The 24,986-nt window shown below is 38.2% G+C and overlaps 1 protein-coding gene across 5 annotated transcripts in view; it reads left to right on the forward strand.

The window, feature by feature from the left end:
* Positions 1 to 24,986, forward strand: part of LOC130253972 (signal recognition particle subunit SRP54) — a 34,174-nt gene that overhangs the window by 2,581 nt on the left and 6,607 nt on the right. For 2 of the 5 annotated variants that reach the window (XM_056493069.1, XM_056493068.1), the window contains exons 2-16: positions 1,340 to 1,448; positions 2,863 to 2,954; positions 3,523 to 3,607; positions 4,225 to 4,329; positions 5,967 to 6,033; positions 6,116 to 6,173; positions 6,868 to 7,018; positions 7,890 to 8,038; positions 9,377 to 9,477; positions 9,584 to 9,670; positions 10,085 to 10,158; positions 10,402 to 10,510; positions 11,273 to 11,443; positions 11,907 to 12,002; positions 12,620 to 13,083. In XM_056493069.1, coding sequence (XP_056349044.1) covers positions 1,371 to 1,448; positions 2,863 to 2,954; positions 3,523 to 3,607; positions 4,225 to 4,329; positions 5,967 to 6,033; positions 6,116 to 6,173; positions 6,868 to 7,018; positions 7,890 to 8,038; positions 9,377 to 9,477; positions 9,584 to 9,670; positions 10,085 to 10,158; positions 10,402 to 10,510; positions 11,273 to 11,443; positions 11,907 to 12,002; positions 12,620 to 12,711 — 1,515 coding nt within the window. In that variant the 5' untranslated portion in view covers positions 1,340 to 1,370 and the 3' untranslated portion in view covers positions 12,712 to 13,083. Of the gene's footprint in view, positions 1 to 1,339; positions 1,449 to 2,862; positions 2,955 to 3,522; positions 3,608 to 4,224; positions 4,330 to 5,966; positions 6,034 to 6,115; positions 6,174 to 6,867; positions 7,019 to 7,889; positions 8,039 to 9,376; positions 9,478 to 9,583; positions 9,671 to 10,084; positions 10,159 to 10,401; positions 10,511 to 11,272; positions 11,444 to 11,906; positions 12,003 to 12,619; positions 13,084 to 16,341; positions 16,510 to 16,627; positions 16,833 to 20,500; positions 20,678 to 24,986 lie in introns of those variants that run through there. The other 3 variants (XM_056493073.1, XM_056493071.1, XM_056493072.1) reach the window with 3 other exon arrangements.

Genomic DNA, 24,986 nt, shown 5'->3' on the forward strand with positions numbered 1-24,986 from the left:
TTGCTGGTTTAACCTATCAAGTTGGTAACAATAGTAACTCTCAATTAGACAAAGCAATCTAGAGATTGGCTTACATGGGTGCCTTGTTTTAGCTCTTTTGGAATGTATCTTTTAGTATTTATCAACGCATTTTAAACCATTTTTAAAATGGCTGCTTGGGATTTGTGCAGCTGATAAATCTCAATGTGTGTATGCAGTGAGCTGCTTTGTTAGCCACATTGGAGCCCTCCCTCTTAAATAAAATCAGAATGTAGCTAGTGGTGCATTCTTAATTTCCGTAAATGGACCGACCTTTTTTTCTGGTTTTTTTCTCATTTGAGGCAGGAGGAAGTCCCAAAAATCTTTGAAACTCTCATCTGTTTTGATTACAGAGAAATAATCTCCCTTTATTGAGAATTTGGCTTTCAGTTGTGAAAGGAGGAGCCCAAATGTGAGGCTCTGATTTGGGCTATCAGCAAATAAGTAGTTTCAGCTGAGTACAAGAAAGCAACACAGAAAGTGGAAAATAAAAAGCATTTGAGGTGCCCCATTTCAGCAGTAGCTGCGGTGTTGCAAATTTTTGCTCTTCAGATAAGTTTTCCTTTATTCAGAATTTTAGATTGCTGATTCTACCATGTGTTCTCCTGAATATCTTGCCACTTAATATGGGGGGAGTGGTTTAGCATGTTGACTAGAATGTAACCTTCAGAAGTTAACGTTTTATAGTTTCCCAAGTGTAAGTTATGGTATGCTTTAGACTTACATATAAGATTTGTGTCTCTAGTGAGCAAAAAAGTCTTTTTCCAATACAGCTATTCAAAACTACTATATAAATTTTGATTATTAAAATGCAAGTATATTTGTAGGGTTACTGAAATGGGAAACTCAGTTGGATTTAGTGAAAGTTAAATAAAATGCAACTGATTAATATTGTTGAATTTTGCTAGCAAAATATTTTGCTTCTGGTTATACTGTCCTTGCAGGATGCAGAGTTTCTAGATTATTTTGCTTGATTTTATTCTGTCATGTAGCATATTGCTGGTAAGAGGATAAAAAGAAGTTGGCATTCTTTCTGAAAGTCTATGTGGACTGTTTTGGGTTCTTTTCATGGTGAATTCAATGCACATTTATTCTACACAGTGAAATCCTTCCTAATTGAAGTATGGTATCTCTTTAAGTAGGCCATCAGGATTGCCTAAAATTAACTTCAGGCCAATATTTCCTAAAAATAACTTTAAAAAGTAAAACTTGTGCAGTTTCTGGAATGCAAAACAGGATTCTTATGCAAGAGTTACTTGAATAATTACTTCGTGAAGGCATAGCTTCAACTAGTTTAAAATTTTTTATTTTTTTTTTCCAGATCCTTCTGAGTTGTACTTGAAGCCGCCAAAATGGTTCTGGCAGATCTTGGAAGAAAAATAACTTCAGCATTGCGCTCACTGAGCAATGCCACGATTATCAATGAAGAGGTATGTAATGTACAAATGTGATGGCAATAACACTGGAAGAGTTCTGAGAAAAAGTTCTCAAAGGCTGATAAGAAGCTTGAAGTGGGCTCCCTAGATTTTAATTTTTTTTTTCCTTCAAGTAAAATTTGTACTAGAGGTTTTAACCCCTTAACAGTATGGCCCAAAATTAAAGCTAGATTTATAAATTAGATTTATAATAGTGGGTCCCATGGTCAAAGGGTCCTTGAGCCTGGTGGCTGTGCTTAGGGAGATTAGTGTTCTGTGAAGGCAATGTGTACCTAAATTTGGATGGAAGGTAGGTGCCTGCTCTGATTTCTGTGGGTGCACAGGCAGACCATAGAGATGTGTTCTAGGCTGCTAGAAGCTAAAATGTGGAAGAACAAATGTAAAATTTGCTGTCTGAAATGTGTGGAAAGTGTTGCATTTGCTGCCTTTGTATTCAAGCCACTATGGGATTCTGGAAGTTTGTTTGGCTTAGTATGGTCTGTATTTTCTCTAATTAAGAGTTTGAAATTAGAACTCGGTGTGTTCTGTCATAGGAGTTCAATGCAAAATGGAAAACTAACTAAGATGATGGTTTCAAAGTGTCTCTGAGTACATAGATTGCTAGAAACTTTTCAGGTGGAAAGATGGATGACTTAAAATAACTAAAACTAGGATCATTGAGAGCTGTAGGGTTAGAACTTATCATAGAGAAAGTGTTTTAATATGTATCCTGCTGGGAGACAAAATCCTTAATTAAATCAAATACAACCCAATAAAATTTTTTCAGCAATGGAAAACTTTTATCCTGAAAGAGCTCAAGATGTAAAAATGAAGCCATTTATGCAGGTGTTACTTTCAGAAAAATCTTTCTGTTCAAGACTTTGAAAACTCAGAATAAACAGGGTTTCTAGCTGAGGCACCTGCTTGCCTAAAAGGTGTACAATCAGAGCAGCAGTCCAGTTTCTGAAAATGCAGGTAGCAGGGTGTCCTTCTTTAGCTAAGGAATACTGTTACTTACAGAAATGGTGTTGTGATCTGAGATTTTTTTTTTTGTGTACTCTCTAGGGACTAACCAGAGGGGAGTTCAGGAAGTCTTGCTGCCATATGGACCGTTGGCCATAATGCAGTAGGAAGTGTTTTGTTAGTGTTATATAGTGTGCAATTGTTACAATTGAGAACCCTTCCCTTTCAGATTTAAATTGTATTTATGTAGGAACAAATCCACAGACTTTTTTTGTGACAGTCAATTTAATGATAGGACTACGTGTATTTAATTTGTGAAAGTCATGGTTATATCATAAATAGATGAATCATCATCGTCATGGTTATACCATAAATAGACTTCCACATTTTTATTTTGACCTTATACTGGCCTAGTTAATCTGTGTATTGTAAAACAATTTTCTGATTTTTCTTTTATACTCCAAAGGTTTTAAATGCTATGTTAAAGGAAGTATGTACAGCATTACTGGAAGCTGATGTTAATATCAAACTTGTGAAACAACTTAGAGAAAATGTCAAGTAAGTGAAGTAATTAAAATGCATTTAACTTTTGATATTTGTAAAAGTTGTAATTTGTGATTACAAAATAACAATTAATTTAAAACTTAGTATGTTGGGGTATTTTTAGACACACCCAGTTTACTTTTAAAGGAAAACAGCTGTTTGAACTAAATGTTTAGCCAGTTCCATCAAAAGAGTCTTTGGTCAAATTTAGCCACTTATTGCTGTTACAGGCTTGTTTAAAAAATCTGTTGCTGCCACACCAGTTGAGTCGCCAGATAAACAAGTTCTTTATTACTTCCTAGACACATCATCTTCACATGTTCTGTGCTGGCTATAAATAGATCTTGTCTGTGACTAGCACTGTTACCTTGCCCATTTTCAGATAATTTAAGTAAATGCAAGTCTGAAAGGTGCATTGTAGAAACCTGTTTTTGTCCTCTGCATAAGAATGTCTCCAGTCACTTCTTAAGTACATCCTATCTGAAAACTCAGAACAAATCAGGGTGCAGTTGCAAAAACTGTATTACTAGGTTCATATGATGCTTTAAGTTATGCTAGTGTGTCATGCTTTTCTTAAACTCAGGTCTGCAATTGATCTTGAAGAAATGGCATCTGGCCTTAACAAAAGGAAAATGATCCAGCATGCAGTCTTTAAAGAGCTTGTTAAGGTAGGACTTCAAAACTCTGCATTGCATCACTTTCCTCATACAGTCTGGGCTTGGAAGTAGTGCAATAGCAAGCCAGGTGGTTATGTGATACCTGCAATTATGCTTTCTGATGTGAGGCTTCTTACTATTGCAAACAGTAGTATTCTCATTGAAACTACATCTTGGGCATTTCTCTAACTGTAGCCTGTGCCCAGACATATGGTGGCTCTCAGGAATGTATGTACCTCCTACTCAGTTCAAAAGTGAGGCAGCAGCCTTAAAAAGCTTCTGTGCTGTACGATTTTCACTGGAAGAGGCCCATCCTGAGCAGTGACAAGAGGGGTGGAGTGTGGGGGGTTCTCCTTGTGCCATATGTACAGGCCACCCTGACTGTGCTTGGTGTTAAAAAGAAATTAACACTGTTACTGTTGCAGAATTATTATGCAGAACATTATATACTACAGATATCTTGTAAGGGCTATTGTTATTCACTGTAAATCAGCAAACATCTAAGCCAAATTAAGATGAGACTGTGCAAAAACTGTTTTTTGAATATGAAACCAGTCACCTAGCATTACTGTGACATCAACTGTTCTGTGCTATTGAAATTTGGTTCTGCTACCTGTGTTACTCTTTAGCTTGTAGATCCTGGAGTCAAGGCATGGACACCTACTAAAGGAAAACAGAATATTATAATGTTTGTTGGTTTGCAAGGAAGTGGTAAAACAACAACTTGTTCAAAGGTAACATGCAGTGGATCTCTTTGCATGGTTTTTGGTTTGTTTGTGGGTTTGTTTGTTTTTTTGGAGTATTTTTTTTGGTTTTTTTTTTGTTTGTTTGTTTTGTGTTTTTTGGTTTTTTTGTTTTTGTTTTTTTTTTGCTTGGGGAAGCTGGTAGTCATTGGGCTTCTTAGGCACGATTGTCTTGTTATCTGTGCTGGTTTTGTTAGTAGGAAAGTTCTAACTCATTACTGTGTAAAGATAGGTTTGCAAAGGAGTTTCTGAGATGAGATGAATGTTGAAAATAATATTCTTTTGGGGCAATTTATGGCTTGTAGGACTTTATTAAAAAATCTTTAAACTGAACTCTTGATGAAACAATACCCTATAAAAGAGTCTTTCCGTTTGTTCTTCTACTTAGTGAAGTTAAACCACAACACTTTCTAGGCTTAAGACTAATACTAAGAATGGATGCTCATTCCATTACTTATTTAGAAAATCCAGTGGAATTTGGCCTTTGTATTAGATACCTCATTTAAGTGTAAGTTGGTGATGTGAAACCTCTTCCAGCCCCAGATTCATTGAGTAAATTTGCACTTGTGTTTTTTTAAGGCTGAAAAAAGAATGCTCTGAATCAACCTATATTCACATCTGCAACAAGGCCTTCCCAGTTTGTTAGTGTAAGGTCAAACAACACACCATTCCTTGTGGGATCATCCACTACCTGTGACAGGAAGTTGTAATCTCTGCTTTCCACTTTCCAGGAATCTCCTGAACTGTTTGTGCTTCACTATGTTGCTTCTCCAGCAGATGTCAGAGTAGTTAAAGTCCCCCACAAGAACCAGGGCCTGTGACTTTGAGGCTGCTTCAAGCTGCCTGTAGGCCTCTTTCACTTGCTGCTTCTGATGGCCTGTAACAAACACACACAACAGCATCAGCCTCACTACCTCTTGACTCGCTCATCATTCACCCCAAGACAGAGCTTGATACATCCAAGCTGTGAGGAGAAATTATTTTATGGGAAAAAGAGAGATCTTTGTTTTTTGTCATCTCCTTTTGAGATTCACACACAGTGAAATATTCAGTATAGCCTGCTCTGGTTTCAGAAGACTGTTAGTGCTTATGTTGGTGAACTTTATTTTGAATGTTTGTCTTTGGTCAGTGTTTTGTGAATATACATAGCACCCGTGAAGCTGAGTGTTGTAGGAAGGTTAAGGATTCTATCCACTGCTTTAAAACATGTCTTTCAATGGAAATATCTTTGTTCCTCTGGAAGTACAGAAACATAGAGCTCTACGAGTTGTAGCCATTATGGTACTTGATATTGAAATATTGCTTTGGGTAGTTTCTACAGTACTAACATTAAGAAGAATTCAGGAGTTAGTAAAATGGGAACTTAAGTTATTTGTAGTCATTCATAGAAATTGTTATTGCAAGAAATTGAATCAGAAGAATCAAGCGGGTGTTTTCATCTTGCCATTAATTATTCATAACATGCTTTTGTAAATAATGGCCATGCCAACAGTGAACAGTCTTACTGTGTGGCCTCAGTTATAGAAAGACTGGCTTGAGTTTATATCCTGTGTGTGACTTCATGCTGTTAGAAGTATCTTGTCAATGGGACTTTAGTGTAACTACTTGTTTTGGGTTTCATTTCACAGTTAGCATACTTCTATCAGAGGAAAGGCTGGAAGACTTGTTTAATATGTGCAGACACATACAGAGCAGGTAACACAGACTTTAATGATGTAGTGCTCTATAATATTTGAAGATTTTGTTAAGTAATCCCTTGACTATACCTGTCTTACAGGTGCTTTTGACCAGTTAAAGCAGAATGCCACAAAAGCAAGAATTCCCTTTTATGGGAGGTAAGCATCTTTCAGAATCACTTTGAGAGCAACTCCCAATTATGTATTGTTCTGCATTGAACATCTTGCACTAAACCCTGTCTAGCATTGCCTAATTGCTTTCATTTTAGTAATACATTCTGATTATGTATTGCTCCAGTCAAATGAAAATTCTGCCCAGTTCAGTATACTGACAGGAGTAGTAGGTAGGATAGTGTACAAAGAGATCAGGTGTCCAGGAATAATTCCCTATAGTGCTTAGTCAATGTATAGCAGTTCATAGACTTTTACCAGACATGGGCAGATTTTTGGCAATATCTCACAAATCAGAAGATATTATTTTTGGATGCTTAATTTTTATTATCAAATCAAAACGGGGTGGACCTGAAATTCCTTTTACAAAACAGTAAATTATTTTCCCCTAAGCTTCACTGGAGGTGAACTGTCTAGATGCTCAGCCAAATCTTATTTGAGAGAGAGCATGTTGTAGAACTTACTGCAGCTTCCAGCAGGTGATACAGACTTCAGTCTTTGTGCTTCAGTTCACTGAGCAGTAAGGGTGAATGGCTTAGGAAGACATATTTTTAACCAATTTTTGCTTTACATAAGGGGAATTCCCTCTTGAAATCCAGATATATTTATAGTTAACAAGTTTATAGTCCAATGAAATTGAAAAGAGTGATGAAATTCTGAGTCTGTTTCTCTTTTTGATCAGTTATACAGAAATGGATCCTGTAATAATTGCCTCAGAAGGTGTTGAGAAATTTAAGAATGAAAACTTTGAAATAATCATTGTTGATACAAGTGGACGTCACAAACAAGAAGACTCTTTGTTTGAAGAGATGTTACAAGTTGCTAATGCCATAGTGAGTAGTTTTGAGAAATACAATAACTTGGTATAGTCATTGGATGATGACTGAGTTGATTCATCTTTATGCTGATGTTCTGTGTGCATTTTGCTTTAACTCCTAGATTATATTAGAAGATGCAAACAGATATGAATAAGCAAGGACTGAATGACCAGGATTTGTTAGTTTTGTGACAGTTTTAATTATTCAGTTCTTCTGTTCAAAGATGCTTGTATATAACCAGACTGCCATTCCTGCTTTAACTTTTCATTTTCAGGATCTTTGCATTGAAAAAAACAGATAAAAGAGTCAGTCTGGTCTGGTTTCCTTTAACTTTGAATACTAAACTTACTGTGATTTGTCACAAATAATTGCACTGAAGCAGAGAAGATGGTTGGATAACTTTCAACAGTTTTGATATGTAAATGAAGGTGTTGTTTCTATGGGCTTAAAAAAAAGTCTGGCTATTTGTTTGATTCTGTGGTCTTGCATGACAATATGACACCACACATTTCTGCTAACGGCTAACTTATTTTTAGAGGGATATCTTAAATATCTGAATGTAAAACCAAATGGAAGATGTTAGCTATTAATTGCCTCAAGATACTGGCTAAAATCACTTGAATCATAACTAATAAGCACAAACCTATTAAATTGTAATGCTTTGTGTTGTAGATAAATCATATAGTCATACAGTATCAGAATTTTTAAAATGGTCCTTGGATAATACTGTTCATAAAACAGTGGTTCTGTTTTAAACTCTAGCATACAGCTCTTACATACTGTTATTGCAGTAAGTTCTGCTATTGAACCTACATAATAATAGTAATGCATGAACATTGTTCAGTAAAGCAGGAAATGATTATTTTGTGTATCTCATTTCTCCTAGCAACCAGATAACATTGTTTATGTGATGGATGCTTCCATTGGCCAAGCTTGTGAAGCTCAAGCTAAAGCTTTCAAAGACAAAGTAGATGTAGCTTCTGTTATTGTTACTAAGCTTGATGGACATGCCAAAGGAGGTGGAGCTCTTAGTGCGTAAGTACTGTGGTATAATGTCCAACATCTGGCTGCCATGAAATGCATTAGTGTCTCACAGAAACCTGCCCTGTGGAAGTGTTGCTCACGTTGCACAGAATCTAAGTCAGTCACAGTCACACTTAGATTTTTATCCTCCTTCTCGTGGTACAATCTACTGTTGATATTTAACATTGGAATCCAATGATATGATCTATTTTCAGTACAATAGTTTGTATTGTCATAGGTCAGACTTTTGTCTTCTGAAATTAGCATCAAGCTATTTTCATTGCATATTGTGTATTAGGCATTTTCCCAGAAAGATAAATTTGGGCTCAATAGATACAACTTACACGAAGAGTTTTGCATCTCAGGAGTTTTTTTTCCAAAAGGGGAAAAACTCTAAGGTCACTAGATATGATGAGGTAAAACTGTAATGCAAATCAAAATTCTGGATTGGCAGTGTCCAGAAACTTGGTGAAAAGTTGTCTGCTGTCATAGTTACCCAAATCCCATTCTTGTTGGACTTCCTGTGTGTTATATCTTGGCAGAATATGGACTAGAAGATGTTACTTTTTATCTTCAGCCTATATGATTGTTTCAACTGCCTTTCAAAGATACAGCTTATTTGGAGCGGAGATGTTTTGCCAAAATAGTCAAAATAACTGACCCTGACTTGCTAAATCCCTGCTTATCTTTGATCTGAAGTGTTAAGAGTCCTAAACTGCCATATGTATTTTGCTTTATTTATAGCATAATGTTGGAAGAGTAAAGCTCTTGGTATCTTCATTTTGCTCATTGGAGTTGTCATGTGCTTATGTGCCTTAAGTGTGCTGTGTTTCCTTGTACTGTCTGTGGACTGGAAACTGAGTTTTATCTAAAAGCTAGTGCCAGTGTAGCAGAAAGGTTGAGTTTTCTTATGTCTGAGCTTTTTCCTGTGTTGAAAATGAGATTCTGTTGTATGAGGTACCTTGAAGAAATTATAATCAATGCCTGTCATCTGACAGTATTATCATTAGTATCAGTGTATATATCAGTAATATCCCAGTATTAGGATAAACTGAAGATGATTCTATCCTCTCAAATTTCTTAAACTCAGCAATGAAAAATTAGCAACTTCTATTTCTCTTGATGATTTTTGTTCCAAACAGAGTTTGTATTTTATAAAGTACTAATTAGAGAAAAATCTTTTTAAGTACTCTGAGCTAAACATCCAAGTGGGTGTTTTTTCATTAATAGTTTGAGGAGTAAGGGAGATACTGCAGATGGAATGCATAGTGCTGATTATGCCTAGCTGATTGTAATATAAAAGATGGATGGTGTTAGAGAGGCCATTTCATAAAATATATTTTATTGCAGAGTTGCTGCCACGAAGAGTCCTATTATTTTTATTGGAACTGGCGAGCACATAGATGACTTTGAACCCTTTAAAACACAGCCTTTCATCAGCAAGCTGCTTGGTATGTCCTGTGTACAACTGTACTTAAAAGATACTTAGAATTAGATAACGGAAAGTCAAAGTGTAATCTTTTTAATGCTAATTTCAGATCCGTTTTCTTTATCCAGGTATGGGTGATATTGAAGGATTGATAGATAAAGTAAATGAGTTAAAGTTGGATGATAATGAAGCGCTCATAGAAAAGCTAAAACATGGTAAGTTATTGCCAAGGCCTGAATAGCAGATGCATTACAGTGACCTGAGTGTGGCAGGTTTTCTGCAATGGAAACCACAGAGTTAATTTGTGCTGTGTGTAGACACAAACAACTTGTTCATGTACACAGTGAAGAATGGTTATTCTTTCTCTAGTAAATGTGGCAGCCAGGTAAATTGAATTGTGTTTTTCAAATAAGTGTGTCAGACTACAAGTGCAGAATAACTAGCTTGATGGTTCAGCATGTGTCATCTGAAACTGTTTAGACATAGTAGTAGTGAAGAGGTTTATTTATCTACTTATCTATGTAGTATACTATTTACTTTATGAATATGAAGAATAATTGAAAAAGGAGAGTAAAAACCAAAATGCCAGTGTGACTTCTGCTAACTTTTCTTTTGTTGTTGTGCTTCAGGTCAATTTACATTAAGAGATATGTATGAACAATTCCAAAACATCATGAAAATGGGACCATTCAGTCAGATCTTGGTTAGTTATCCCCAAAATAATTTTATTAGATTTTCATTGATATTTGACAAATTTCTGTAAACTTAAAACTCTTAATTGAAATTTGTTATAATCTGTGCTCTGTTTTTCAAAAAAGTGAAATGATTTTTCTACTGCAGTATGTAATTACTGAACTAACAGTTGCTGTCTGTATTTCTTTCTGCTTTAATTAAAGCTAGCTTTGCCTATTCTGACACAGCTTTTGTTTTCCATTCTTAAAATAAGGGCATGATCCCTGGTTTTGGAACTGACTTCATGAGTAAAGGCAATGAACAGGAGTCAATGGCAAGGCTAAAGAAACTCATGACTATAATGGACAGTATGAACGACCAAGGTAAAACAAATTTCACCTGCTTTTTTATTTTTTTCTTGATTGTTGAACAAGCTTATTTAGAGAGATCTTTCTGGAAACAAAAAGACATTGCAGTATGTACAAAGATAGAAAATGACAAGAAATACTTAACTTTCTTGGGAATAGCAAGGAGTACAAATTTCTTAATAAATCTAAATATTTAGAGATACTTTGCCTGTTGCTGTTCTGTCTTGTATAGAGTAGGATTGGTGGGGTTTGGAATAATTTCCATTCTGTTGGAAATCAGTGTATTTTTATTCATTGTATTGTAACTGTTCATAAATTATTAATTATATACTTGCAAATTAATAAGGTATGTTAATCTTTAATTTGGCATTGCTGTCTTTTCCCTACCCACCCTCAAATTTACTTGGTGACATTGCCTGGTCTCTAGAGTTCAGTATTGTTTCTAGTTCACCTATTATTCCTTTAGAAGTATGCTCTTACCCTTGTGCTAAACCCACTAATATGGTTTAAGACCAAGTATCCCAGCAATATAATTTATTCACACAGCTTTTTTTCTGTCATGGTGATTAACATATGAAGATAAGAATTTTTTAGTATTACTTCCTAGAATATTATGTCTCAATGATTTATGTAAAATTTTGTGTTGTCACTTCTAAAAGTTTTTATTCTCTGACTCAAAATTAAGTTCTCAACAATGAGAACAGGTTTGCTGCCAATCGTAACTGTTTTTAATGTCACTGACTCAATGGATTTTTCTTTTCCACACTGTAATTGCAGAACTTGACAGTACAGATGGTGCCAAAGTTTTCAGTAAGCAGCCAGGAAGAATCCAAAGAGTAGCAAGAGGCTCAGGTGTTTCTACCAGAGATGTCCAGGAGCTTTTGACCCAATACACTAAGTTTGCACAGATGGTGAAAAAGATGGGAGGCATCAAAGGGCTTTTCAAAGGTAAAACAAACAAACCAACCAAAAAACAAAAACCCAAACCAACACCAAAAACCCCACCCTAAAATTTATTTACAGAGGTAACTGTGTTTGAACACAGATGAAATGAGAAAATACTGATCAGGGAGAGGAGAAAGTGAGTTGTAGTTCTCTCATTTTCATGTTTGAAAGTTTGTGACTGGTAAGAGCTGGACTGTTCTTCATTACACCAATGTGTAACTTAGCAATGAAAGCTACTGTATTTCTATCAGTGCAGACTTGATTACTACTACAATACTAATACTTCAGTCTGTTATGTGGAGTGCAGGGACTGTTGTTCCTAAATGGACTTTTAAGTGGCTGATATAGTAACTTGTAAAAATGTACTCATGGATTTGAATCTAGAATTAGGAGGTAACATTTGGATTTATTTTATTTCTAGCACCATATGTTAATCCACTTTGATTGTTCTTTTCTTTATATGTAGGTGGTGATATGTCCAAGAACGTGAACCCATCTCAGCTGGCCAAACTGAATCAGCAGATGGCAAAGATGATGGATCCAAGAGTTCTTCATCATATGGGTATGTGCTGACTTTTTATAGCTTCAAGAGAGGACTGCCAGTTACAGTGGAGCATTTGAGATAGTCTCCCATCGCCTTCCTCACTTCCTATCTGCATTATATATCAGTATTAAGTATTTTTAGGGTTTTCTAACAAGAATCAGAAAGTTTAGTCCAAATACTTTGCACTTGGCAGTGGTTAATCTAGTCTTTCATTTGGATTCAGCTCTCAAAACGATCATTTGGACTGGTTGTAGGATGTCTGTGGTAAAACAAATCTTCCTAGACTTCCCTTCTCTAAGATTTGCCTCAAGTAATGAAATTTGACAAGAACAATTTTAAATGAGGACTCCCATACCTGAACTTTACTTATAGATAATAGTCATTCCATTCAGTTTTTATTCTTTTGTCTAGCTCCTAATGCACAAGTCATATTAAAGCCTGATGTTTTGCAGACCTTTCTGTAATTACTCACTCAGGTCTTTATTTTCAATAGCTGTTTAAACCTAGTTTGACAGTCTTGGGCTTCTGCCTTTGTATGTTACTGGAATAGTATGTGTACAGTAATGATGCCTCAAGCAAGAGAGCTGTGCTTCAGAGTCCATTAACACATTCATGTTCTCACTTATTTTCTGCAGGTGGCATGGCTGGTTTGCAGTCAATGATGAGACAATTTCAACAAGGTGCTGCTGGGAATATGAAAGGCATGATGGGATTCAATAATATGTAAAGAAGCCTTAATACAAATGGACTTGGTTGACTCTTCATTGCAACTTCAGTGAATGAATTTGCTTTCTTCCTTTTTACAGTGATGAGAGAGTGGTCTTTTGAAATCTTATCCAGGCTTCTCAGTTTCTACATCTAATTTCTGAAAACTATTTTTGCTTAAATTAGTTCCTCTCCACTAATAACTGATGGCACAAAGAGTAATTCAATTTAATAAAACAAAATCATGATGTAAAATTTTAATATTTAGAGACACTTTTTAATTGTTTACATCAAATGGCAGCCATTATATTTGTAAACAACCCTGATCTTTGGTTATAGTAACATAAAATGTCACAAATATACTGTAAAATAAAATTTAAGTGGTTATAAACAAGGGAATGGCCTGTTTCTTCAGTTCCTTTTGACTGTCCTTTATCAGTATGTAATGAGATTATTTTCTTACTGTGATTTTTCTAAAAACTGCTGTAACTCATGTTTGGCATAGGTCCTATAAGATTAGCTCAGTACCTGAAACTGTGCTGTTGGTACTCATCTGTGGAGCATTTTTAGAATGTGGATGTGCTGTGCTCAGGTTTGTACAAGACTTTGTTGTATAGAATTTCATTGTTTTTTCCCTATGCACAAAGAATCAAGGGACTGAAAAAATACAGGTATGCAGATACCAAACTGTCTCTCATGCTGAGTATGATTTTCATACCAGACTGCCAGTTAAGCAGTTCTTTTGTTCTAGAGATAATTTTTAAAGCACAATAGGTAGAATTCTGTGCTGGTACAGAACTTTAAAACAGAGAGCTGTATCTGACAGCATACTGCCCCAACTCAGCTACAGTCTGATCTTCACTTCTTATAGTAGTTTAATATTTCAGTTTACTGTGTTGGTCTCAAAAGGATAGAATCCACAGGAACGCTTCAGAAACTAGGTAGATCAAGGTGAACCTTGAAATCCAACAGAGATGTTGGCAAATATGGTAAGATTTTTTACCCTTATTTTAGGGTAAGACGTTGTATTATAAATTTCAATATACAGCAGTGTTTGGTTTGTGAATGGACACCTATTGCTGCTGTCTAGATGAAAAATGCAGTAGTTAAAACAAGTGGGTCCTTCTATCAGCAAGATAGTTTCACTATCTCCTGCTTGATTAATGGTATGTGTTCAGTATGTGGAGGATGCTGAAAATTCTTGAAGTATTCTAACTACCTCAATGCACTGCATTTTATGCATAGTATTAATCTGTAAAAGGATTGGTTAATTTGAATCTTTGTATCTTAAATATAACAAAAGAATGAGTTCTTGCATATCACCAGCTTGTAGGGAGCTGTCCTCAGCTACTGAAGTGGTGTGCTTTCTAAAACCTGATTTTTCTTTTTTATAGGATTTTCAGTTCCTGAGCACTACAACCCAATGTAATATGCAAAACCATGCTGGGAAGAGTATGAAATCTTGGTTTGAAATGCAGTCCGTAGGGGAGAGTGGATGGTTAATGCTTTTGATGGAAATCAAACATGAATAGGGATATTGAGGATGAACAGTGAAGCACTGTGCTCCAGGACAGGCTCAGTCAGAGTGTCAAGTTACCAACAATTAACTCTATTTTCAGCTTGTGGCCTACATTTAGTTTTAACTTTTAGTTCACCATTTCCAAAGTATTAAAACTGCAACCAGATACAAAAAGAGCTGTTGCTAGCTGAGTGTTGGCAGAGACAAAGGCAAGTTGAGAGTGCATTTCCTTTAAAGTATAACATGTCAGTTGTTACTTCTTAAGATATATGCTGGAATGAACAAAGTGTATATTGATCTTACCTTAGCAAGCCAGGTACAAAATACTTTGGAGATTGCTTAGAAAAACTGCCTGAGGATCTCAAGTCTGGGGAAAAAAAAAGCATCCATGAAAGAGGCACTAAGAACAAGAGTTCAACTGTATAGGAGTACATCTAAATGGATTGGTGACTTACAAGGCCTTTCATAGCTTGATGCAAATAAAACTCTCCTGGCAAATGTGTAACAACACTACCAGCACTATTTTCTTGCTTAGGGGTTTTGTACTCATCCTCTACATCATCTCAGAAAAGTCTGCAGAAAAGTTTTCCCCAGCATTGAAGAACTAGAGTTATGCAAAACTTGCTGGAAATGCTTAGAAGACTGAGGTCTGTCCTCCTGTGTATATCTTGCTGTTGCTGCTGTCAGACAAGCTGTCTGAGCTATTTGAGCTCAGGCTGCTGCTGGGCAGCCTACTAAGAGGAAATGATGGTCAATAGATAGCTGCGTGATAGAAGCTGGACAATTAACTATTAGCACACACAAACAGTTCTGGCTGTGTTAACTCTTTACCTTTCCATAGGGCTTTCAACATTAATGTGCTAAAGTTACTAACTAAACTTGTCCAAGTTGCACATGCCAGTTTTTCTGGGAGGTAACAGATTTAGTTCAATATGACTGTACAGCTGATATAAACACAGAAGAGGTGAAGGAAAGCAAGTTGGTTGGTTGATGATTTAATGCTGCTCTTGAGGAGCTGTTACTCTATTCCAACCAGTCACTGAACAGAATGTATACTCTTTTGAGGGTAAGAAATATTTGTTTCCTAGCATTAGTTTGTTTCTTTGCAACTTTAAGTGATGTATGCTTGCTGTAATCCCTTAAGAAGATATTCAGCCCTGTACTGTCTAAAATAATACTGTAACCTTTCATTCTGTAATCTTTCTGTAAGCGTACATTGTATGTAAGCCCTTTTCACAAGGGAACATTTTCTGCATCTGTACTTTACCTGGGCTTTTGTCATAGACTCTGGATTATGCTTTGATAATATGACTAAGAAAGTCTCTAAGAGCCCATATTGTGCTATGGAGTGTAATTTTTTGGAAACTATTCTTAATGATGCAGGATTGAAAGATGACTCTTGCTGTCATGTAAGTGTGTGTTATAGCCATTGGTTCCACCACCTACCCCCACAAAAAAAAAAAAAAAAAAAAAAAATTAAAAAAATTAAAGCCACTCCCTTCTCAAGCCCATTAAAAAATGTTCCAGATGCTTCCACCTCCAGCTGTTCTCACTGGTAGTAGACATTTACTAATACACTTTTTGCTAGGATCAGTGCACACTGGAGGCAGAAGAGCTCTCGCCTCTCCCCAGGATCAGCTGAGCAAACATCTTACCTGTAAACATTTCTCCCACCCTCCTGCGCAGCCTGTTCTTTTCCCAGGGGCCAGGGCGCTCTTGGGGCGCATTTCTTTATTTTTTCAAAGCTTCGTTCTTTACAAACGGCTGAGCTGCCTGAACCAACACCCAATCCTGCAAGGTTCCTGGGCCAGCTTCCTAACTACTCTCAAGGAACTCCATCTGCTTCTAAAAATATTATTCTATTATTTTGCAGGGCCTCACGCTATTTTGGGGCGATGATGTGTGTGTTGCCCTAGAGCGTGTGCTTTTCCCCCAGTGCAGTGGGTATGTTTCTGCCCCTGTGGGGGTACGGCTGACCCTGGCAGCCCGGCTCCCCTGCCCCTGTCCCGGCCCCGGTTGCTGCCTGGCTCCGGAGAGAACGGAAACGCCGGAGGCCGGTGCGAGCGGCCCCAGCCCCCGCCGGGCGGGTCGCGGCTCCCGAGGCGGCCAGCCCCGCGGCCGCAAGCGCCGCCCCGGCGGGCGGTGTGACGGGCGGTGCCGCCCGGCCGCTGCGCTCCCCGGGCCGCGGCGGGCCCGCTGCCGCCCTCCCCCGGCGCCGCGGCGGGCGGGAGGATGGAACAGGGGCTGGCCGCCATCACCCTCTACTGCGCGCCCGCCGCCGGCGCCATGGAGCCCGAGCAGGTGAGCGGGCGGGCAGCGCGGCTCTCCGGGCCGCTGCGGGCGGGCGGCGGGGCCCGGGCGCTGCCGCTGCCGGAGCGGGGCGAGGCCGCGGCGGGTGCGGCCGGGCGGGGGTGGCGGCCGCGGCCTGAGCTGCCGGGGGTGTGCGGGGCTGGGGGAGCCCCCGGCTCCCCGCAGTGGCCGCGGGAGAGGAGGTGTGTGCCAGCCAGCCTGCCCTTCCATGCGGCGCGCTGTAATTACAGTCAGCGCGGCGGGCACGCGTGGCTCCGGTGTCTCCTGCTCTCGGCGGACAATGCCTCTGACAGACGAGCCTGATGAATGTTCAAGTGAGACAGGTTTCCACTTCCCTCCGTGCTGTCAAGTTGGCGGAGGCGTGGGAGGTGATCAGGGCAGCAGCTGTTAATTACAGCGCAGCCGGGCGAGCTCGCCTGTCCCTGCCCGGCCGCTCTCGCACCGGCCTCGGCTCCGCGCTGGGTGTTGTGAGCGCTGTCGCTGCCCCTTCCCCGCTTACGGTGCTTTCCAAGGCGTGTTGGGAGGGTGGCTTTTCTAATAGTCGTCCTCCGGCTCTGTCATCTTGTTGTCTTTTGTTTCTGAAAGATTTATGCTGTTTCATTTCATTTGAAACACAAGGGTGGGAAGTCAAGCAATATGAAAAAAACCCAAACCACTCAAGCCTAAACAGCCCCCTCTTTTCCAACCCTAGCCAAAAGAAAAAAAAAAAAAAAAAAAAAAAAAAATCAGTAAGACAGCCAAGATAGCATGATAGGAATATTTTTCATTAGCTATTACCAGGTTTCTAGTGACTAGCAGTATCAGGTCAGGAGATCTGTGCAAATTGAATTGCTCGTCTTTCTCGCAGAGAGTGAATATCACACACTTTGGTGCTTTGGGTCATAAGCTCTTGCAAGGATTTCTGCATTTGACAGGTTAAAAGATGCCAAAGTGAATAGCCTGATCTCCCTGTTAATTTTTACTTTTCTTCTTCGTCTCCTTCATGAAACTCATGTTATTGCATCACCTGCTACTGCCTGTGTCAGCTCTCCCAGCTTGCCTGCAAGTGTCCGGGAACACCTTATCCTTAATTGTAGTTTATTTATTTTAGCATTTTATATGTGGACTAAAATTCTTTTGTGGTGGGTATTTTGACAGTGGGTACCAGCACTATCAAAAGATCCCCTGCTCTGTTTTTGTTTCTGGAAGAGGGTGAGATAGAGTGGGTGTAAAAAGGGTAAACAAGGAACACGAGTTTCAGATCCTGGCTGCCTAACAGGCAAGGTTTGTATGTGTGCTATAAGACCAGGAAAAATTCCAAGAGGACATTTAAAAGAAAGGGAAGGTTGCCTTACAGTGTTTACCAAATACCTTAAGAGTGTTAGGTAGTGTGGAAAAGCACAAGAGTCATCAGCCTTGGTGTCTAATAGTTGCCGTGGCAGAAGCCAAAGTAAATACTCCTGTGACGTGGGCACTTTCAAGACCATAAAATGTCTTAGAGAAGGAGGAGCCTGTGGAAAAAAAATGAGTCAGAAACCTGACTAAAGCCATACACTAGAAGAAAGATCATTGTAAAAACTTCCTAAATTGGAAAAGAAGATCAAATTTGTAAAGGAAGATCAAAAGTATAAATTCTCAAACAAGAAATACTGTAACATTTGAGCTATAAAGTGAATCTAGGTGATAACTCTAGAATAGATCTGCATTAGCACAGTTTTGTAAAGATAAAATTTATTGGTGCTGAACTTTCTGCTCATACCTGGGACAGTTGGCTTTTATTGATGCTGTGCAGGCAAAACCTATGAGGCCGGTGATGATAAAACCCTCACTCAGGTTTGTTGACTAGATAATAACAAAAAAAAACAGATGACATACTTTATTTTATTTAATAATGTAGGACTTTGGGCCAGATTAGCAAGGGAACCAGATTCACTGTCCCTTGGTGAATCCTTACTGTCTTGAACTACTGCATTTGTCTGAAATGTACCACTGCCAGCTACATGGAACTTCTTACTGTAGGTAGTGTGAGTGTGGGATGGGTGTTCAGGGAACTAAAGCTTGCTTTTAAAACCTGAAATATTAAACAGCATTTTTTAAAAGTTAAAATATCTCTCAGATGAAGAGACTGCTTTTAGAGGAACTCTAAGGAAGAGCTCTCATTGCTTGCTGTTTTAACCACAGTGATGTTTATGATGTATTTGCAAGAAACAGTGCTCTTCAGTACTGTGACTAAATATAAAACCAGTGATATTGTATGATGCCAGTAAAGGAGTGTGGAATGTTCATGAAAAGCTGATTCTGTGGTGCTTTTTGCACAAAAAGAGACAGAACCGAGTCATAGGAAGTGGCACTTTTATAATGGCAGCTTTTATAATGGCAGCAAGGAGTGCTCCCTGTGCTCAGGTTGCTTCACTGTTTCAGCATTTGTGTTTTTATAGCTTTGCTCTGTTCCCAAGACTGATAGACAGCAGAGAAATTGCACTGGGCCCCAGATAATCAGTTTTGTCTTTCTACATGAAAATGTGCTTCTGCCTGAAAATACAATCCTGTTTCGGCTGAATTACCCCTTTGAAAACTTGCTGCTGGATTCTGCTCTGCTCAGGAAAATGCCTGAAATGACGTGAAGACTTTCTACCTTGGCTAAAGAAATGCTGGGGGAAGCTGAGATGACTTGCAGTTTTGAGAAGCAGTGGCACAGGGCTCGGAGAGATGATGGATGGATGTGCTCCCTGTCCACGCTGTAGAGTTCAGCATGTGATCTCTACCTCGCTCCTCTTCTCTATGGGCATGAGAAGAATCCGTGGCTGGAATGAAGGAAGCAGTTCTGCTCCCCAGGACCCTCTGCTGCCTCTCTCTCCCATGCCCACTGTCTGTCCCAGCTAAGCAAGCCTGCTTGCCTTGCAAAGCTGTGTTTTTGTAATCTAGCATGAGAGATGAGGATGGTGATGCTGCACTTTTTTTGCATCAGTTAAGGGATGTCTTACAACAGCGTGTTAAAACATATATTTTTATCTATAATTTTGAATTGTGCTCTGTGGAGATCATTAGGTTAGTATAGGGAAGAAGCTGGAATGCATTTTATACAATCTGGATTCTGCACAAACTACGCATGTCATTCCTTATGATACAGTTTCAAATTACAGGAACTCATGCATTTTTAAAAACCTTCATGGTACATTAAAAACATGTGGTTGGCATTTCCTAACCTCTGTGGCCCTCTCTACATGACAGAAGTGTTTTCAGCACAGTTTTGTGCATTTGATGCAGTAGCATCTAAAAGCTCTACCAGGCTGAATGTTCTGTTTTGATAGCTGCAATACCAAACCTTACTAAAATTCTCTGCCTGCAGGAGAGACTAGCCTGAAGATTTATTGACTGACCTTTGAACTAGAAGTATATATTTTTAATCCTTGTGACCCAAGGACTGCATTGTAGCATTCAGCAGTGGAGAACACAGCCAGACATTGTACTTCTCACTTTATATGTTCTTAGCCACAAAACTAAGTGTTATTCTTTTACCCTGGTCCCTTGTACTAACCATGGTTGCTGATGAGAGTCCACAGGGGCAGATTCCTTGGTGCATCTTTTTAAGCTTGAGCCTGGCTGCTTAGTTATTCAGCTCTCTTTTGTGTTAGAGGTGTCTGTCTGAACTTGCAAAGAGGTGGCTACAGCCTATGAACTACTTGATTAATTTCATTAGATATAAAATCCAATCCCAGCAATATTTCTAAGTATTAAAATATATGTACTTATCAAATTATTTAATGAAACATGTTCCCCCGAGAGGAAACCTTTTTGTTACTTTCAGAGAAGGGATCAGTTTTTACATATCTACAAACAAGAATGTTTCAGTCTTTTACCTACAGGCAAGCTCTTATAAATGTCTACTGTAAATGGTAACTCATCTAAAATATTTTAAATATCTCATGAAGTTTGTTATGGGTGAACTTTCCAGTTCCAGAAGCATGTACTTGAGATAATGATTTTTTTTTCTCCTTTATAGCAACTTTCAAAGGGAGATATTGGCTTCGAGAATGTGGAGCTGGGTGTCATAGGAAAGAAAAAGAAAATTCCAAGGAGGGTTATTCATTTTGCAAGTGGAGAAACAATGGAAGAATATAGCACAGATGAAGAGGAAGATGAACAAGAGAAAAAAGACCTGTTGCCACCTGTAGACCCTGTAGGTATTTTACTTGATAAATTGCTACTTCTGGTTTACTGGGCAGCTATAAACATTTTATACTTAATTTTTTGTCACAAATCTCATACAGTCTTTAGTATTATAAATTCTAATAATTTGATTCGTTTAATGGACTCAGAAATCTGGGAAAAGTATTAGTGGGAAGTTTTGTCCTGGAGTTCTCCTCCACTAAAGTAGCCTAATTTATTAGAAGTGGGTTTAATTTCTTCACAGTTCTAGTTTGTCCTCTCCAGCATTTCTGTTTCTAATAATATTTCCCTTGTATCTCCTTGACTTGTACTGTTGTTTAAAAAAAATTGCAAGGGAGATATTTTTTTCCTTACGTTTGTTGACAGTGGAGAGTTAAACCTGTAATTTAGGGTTACCATAACAACAATTTGATATAATTAAAAGAGTATAGGAGGGAAAGAAAGAGATGACTTGCAGAAATACAGGAAGACTGGTGTAATCCATGATACATAAAAAATAGATTTTAAAGGACCTGCCTAGTCCATGTAAGTAATGTTCATCTGTGTTGTAAGCTATTGAGAATGAAAGGATGAGGAAGAAAGAAAAAAGAAGAAAGAATGAGGAAGAAAAAAGGAAAGAAAGAAAGAAAGAAAGAGTAAGAATTTGTATGGATTGATGCCATTGCTCTTTATTGGTAGGCAGTTGTTGTATACAACAAAACATGACATTAGCCTGATAGCAGGCAGGATATTTTCAGTATAAAATACACACGAAGGTTACAGTTGGAAAAGAACTGTATTGTAGTCACAAACAATGAGTAAGATTATAAGCTGCCTTGCTGGGTACTAGAGTGCTTTTTTCTTCCTTAAAGATCTTCTCAAAGAAATGCAGGAACTGTACTATTACAGTAATGTTCAGATATCTTCAGAGTGAGGTCTGTTCCCCACTAGGCAGTCATGTCAGATATCCATGGATGTCTGAGAGATTTTTGTTCCCAGTTACAATGATCAGGGAACAAAATGTGCCCAATGTTTTGTGCCATTTCCTGACAGTAAAAGAGTTCCATGGTGATGCACTGATGGAAGGCTCACAAGCCTTGGTGTAGGCATTGTGGGGGCAGAGACATGCATGCTGCTGTGCAAATGGACACTTAGCTAAAGAGCCCTCAAGTGTGCACAAAAGCCAGGAATGCTGCATGGCTGTTCCCCTCCTTTTCTAATACAGATTTCTTTTTTGAATACCAAAAAGTGTATTTTATGGTGGATTTAAGATTGTGTTATTCTCCTTTTATAGTTTATTGAATCCTTAATTTTGAATACACTTTTTAATAAAAGGACCCCCCAAACCAGAGTAGTTTATTATGGAGCACACTATGTCTTAATATGTATTGCTTTTTACCTCAGACAGAATGAACTCGATTAGAGCAGGGGTTGCCATTAAGTGAGGTTTACTTTATCTCCTGCATGGTTTGTGTATCCCAGCTGAGCCACACAATTGAAGAAATGTTAGTCCAAGCTGAGCTTTGATGTTTTAGCCAACAGCTGCTTTTAAAATGTTTTTTTTTTGGGTAGGATTTCTATAAAAGCAGTTAAATAGTCTGTTTGCTGCGACCAGCATGTCTAAAACTTGTTATCTCAGTTGGGATACAAAAAAGTATGTTGGAAGTAATAGCTGTTTCTGGACCAGTTTATTTTTAGAAAAAGCTTAATGTTTTGAATAGAAAGTTTCCATCATGAAATTTCAAAGCTCTGCTGGTATTAGCATCCTGGAAGTTCTTGAATGAGTTTAAGGAAAACAAATATTTTGCTGTGTTGTAAAGAAATGTCTTCATTAAGTACCTTGGTTTAATTGTGTTTTAGAGCTAAGCAGGCAATGCCAGTGTGTTTCTAAGCAAAGTAGTATGTATATATCTTGGTAACACCATAATCAGAACACTTGGTGTGGTGGATTCCTGTTACTGATAACAAAACAATTTCCCAAAACGGACTGGGTTTTAAATTTTCTTTGAAACAACTTCCAGTGCTTCTGTAGGTCATCACTCAATTCATTAACATTCTTGGACTGGGGTGTCCATTCTTTTGTGTTTTGTATTTTTTAATCCAGAACACAGGATATTATCTTTTTAGATAATAGCATTCAGTATTATCTGAATGTTCTCACACTGAAATTCAAATGCTTTAATAGCATAAATGTATTTTTGATTATTTTGTCCTAACGTGTAGAAGTTTGCACTCTACATGTATATTTTCTTTTGGTTTTGTCCACCAAAACTTTATTTTGTATTAATTAAGAAGATAATCCTTGTGTTTATCCCTGGAGGGAAACTCTTTGCTGCATTCACCTATTAGATGAGTAGGCAGAAGGTGTAAGTCTTCACAGAGGAACTGTGAGTGACATGACTGTTAGTGTGGTAACTTTAGAATCCATCCCAAGAAGACATCTGCAACAGAGCTCCAGGAGAGATTTAATTTTATTAACCTTCAGAAAGGTTGCTCAGAAAGATTGAAACAAATCCTTGCAGGAAGGTTATCTTGATACCCTGTAGTTAAAGGGCCTTAACTTCAAATAGCAAAAAAATCCTCTCTTGAGGACCATCAAACTCCAATATTCTTTTAAAAATTTGAGGATGAAGGAGAAAGAGTCACTGACCAAGTAGTAACTACTCATAATGTGATAGAAGCTCTTGATGGAGGATGATATGTGTGTTCCTGATGTTGTTTTCACTGGCTTGTCTTAGATGCCACAGTTTTACATGGTCTTACACAAAAGAGCCTGTTATAGCATTGAACAGTCAATGATTGAATTAATTTAAAATTGATCTTGGCACAGTAAATAATGAAAAAGTATCTATTCAGTGGTGTATATTAACTGTTTAATACAGGATTTTGTTTTTCCTAAATCAAGAAATTATTATTTTCTTATTTTACCTTTTTCTCTGACAAAAAGAAACCCTACTTACCTTGGAAAGTTTAAGTGTTATTAGGGCTGAAATCTGCCAAAAATAAATACATATGTAGATTGTTTAGGAACATGATGCACTCAGAAATTCAAGGGAACATGTGTGCTCCCTTCAGCAGCCCCATACTAGGAAATAAAATCACATTCTGTTATTGAACCAGAGGCCCCTTGGTTTCATCAATGAATCCATCATGTTCATTCCTATTTAAATTAAAATTATACCTTAAGATTTTTTGTAATTTAAAAATTAGTTGTCAAAACTATTGTGTTTTTCACATTAACAACAAAATAAAGTCCGGATAGCTGAATAATATAATTAAATATTGTAGAAACATCTACTAAAGAGACTGATTGCAGGAGAAATACAATAAACAGTGTATGCATTTCATACTATCCCTTGTTTCCTGTCAAGAAATACAATATTGCTGCATCCTTGAGTTGATTAAAGACTGAAGATGAAGGCTTCTCTGGCTGGCCAAAGGAAGCTGACATACAGTATCTGGGTATGTGGTTCTGCACATCTGTAGGACCTGACTGTGGTATGGTTTTACAGTTGCCAGTTCAGTGCATTAGAGCTACTTCACAGACAAGGATTAGTTTGATTCATTTGTACTGAGCCATTGCTTAACAGCCCTGTTCATGTCACTGGAATGGTTCCAGTTTCCCCAGTACAAGCTCTTGCCTCACACCTGCCATTTCTGCTTCCATCTCCAAGGTGCTCTGGGAAGGCACCCAAATTTACCCTGAAGAGGTAAAGGGGAATTGCATGGAAAAAGAAGGTGATTCCTTCGATGGGTTCCCTTGTTCCTGCCTGTTCCTGGTGGTTTACTCTCCAAACCATCTCCTTTTGATTTCCCGTGAAGTAACCTTTCCCATGATTTTATATTGCCTTTTGAGACACTGGAAAATAAGTTAATTTTTAATTGAGGAGTCTGGCAAAGCCATGCTTGTCAGGGATGAGGAAATGTCTGGTTGGGCTTTGTCAGAGAGCAGAGGTTCTCACAAAGCTGAACTAGAAGTGCTTCCAATGTACCAAACTGATTTTTAGCTGTGGTGGGGGAAGAACAGAAACAGAACCTCTGTGTCTGCTGAGCCTCAGCTGTTACCCACGTTTGTGCTACCACAAATTTGTTAGAATGTTCTGGGTCTGAATTACTTCTGTCACATTGAAGTTCAGCTTGTCTTTTCACTCTGAAGTATTGTAGGGACTCTTGTAGCTTCTTTCTTACAGCACACAGCAGGCCCTTGTTTGTCCTGTGCCCTGCATGAATGCTTTTTAACCCTGTCACCTCATCATGAAGGATTGTACAGAGCCCTGTCAGTGCCATTATTTGCACCTGTGGCAACAAGCTTTTCCAGCACTTTCTTTGACTTCTTCAAC

This window comes from Oenanthe melanoleuca, chromosome 5 (assembly GCF_029582105.1).
Source record: "Oenanthe melanoleuca isolate GR-GAL-2019-014 chromosome 5, OMel1.0, whole genome shotgun sequence".
Lineage (NCBI taxonomy): Eukaryota > Metazoa > Chordata > Aves > Passeriformes > Muscicapidae > Oenanthe > Oenanthe melanoleuca.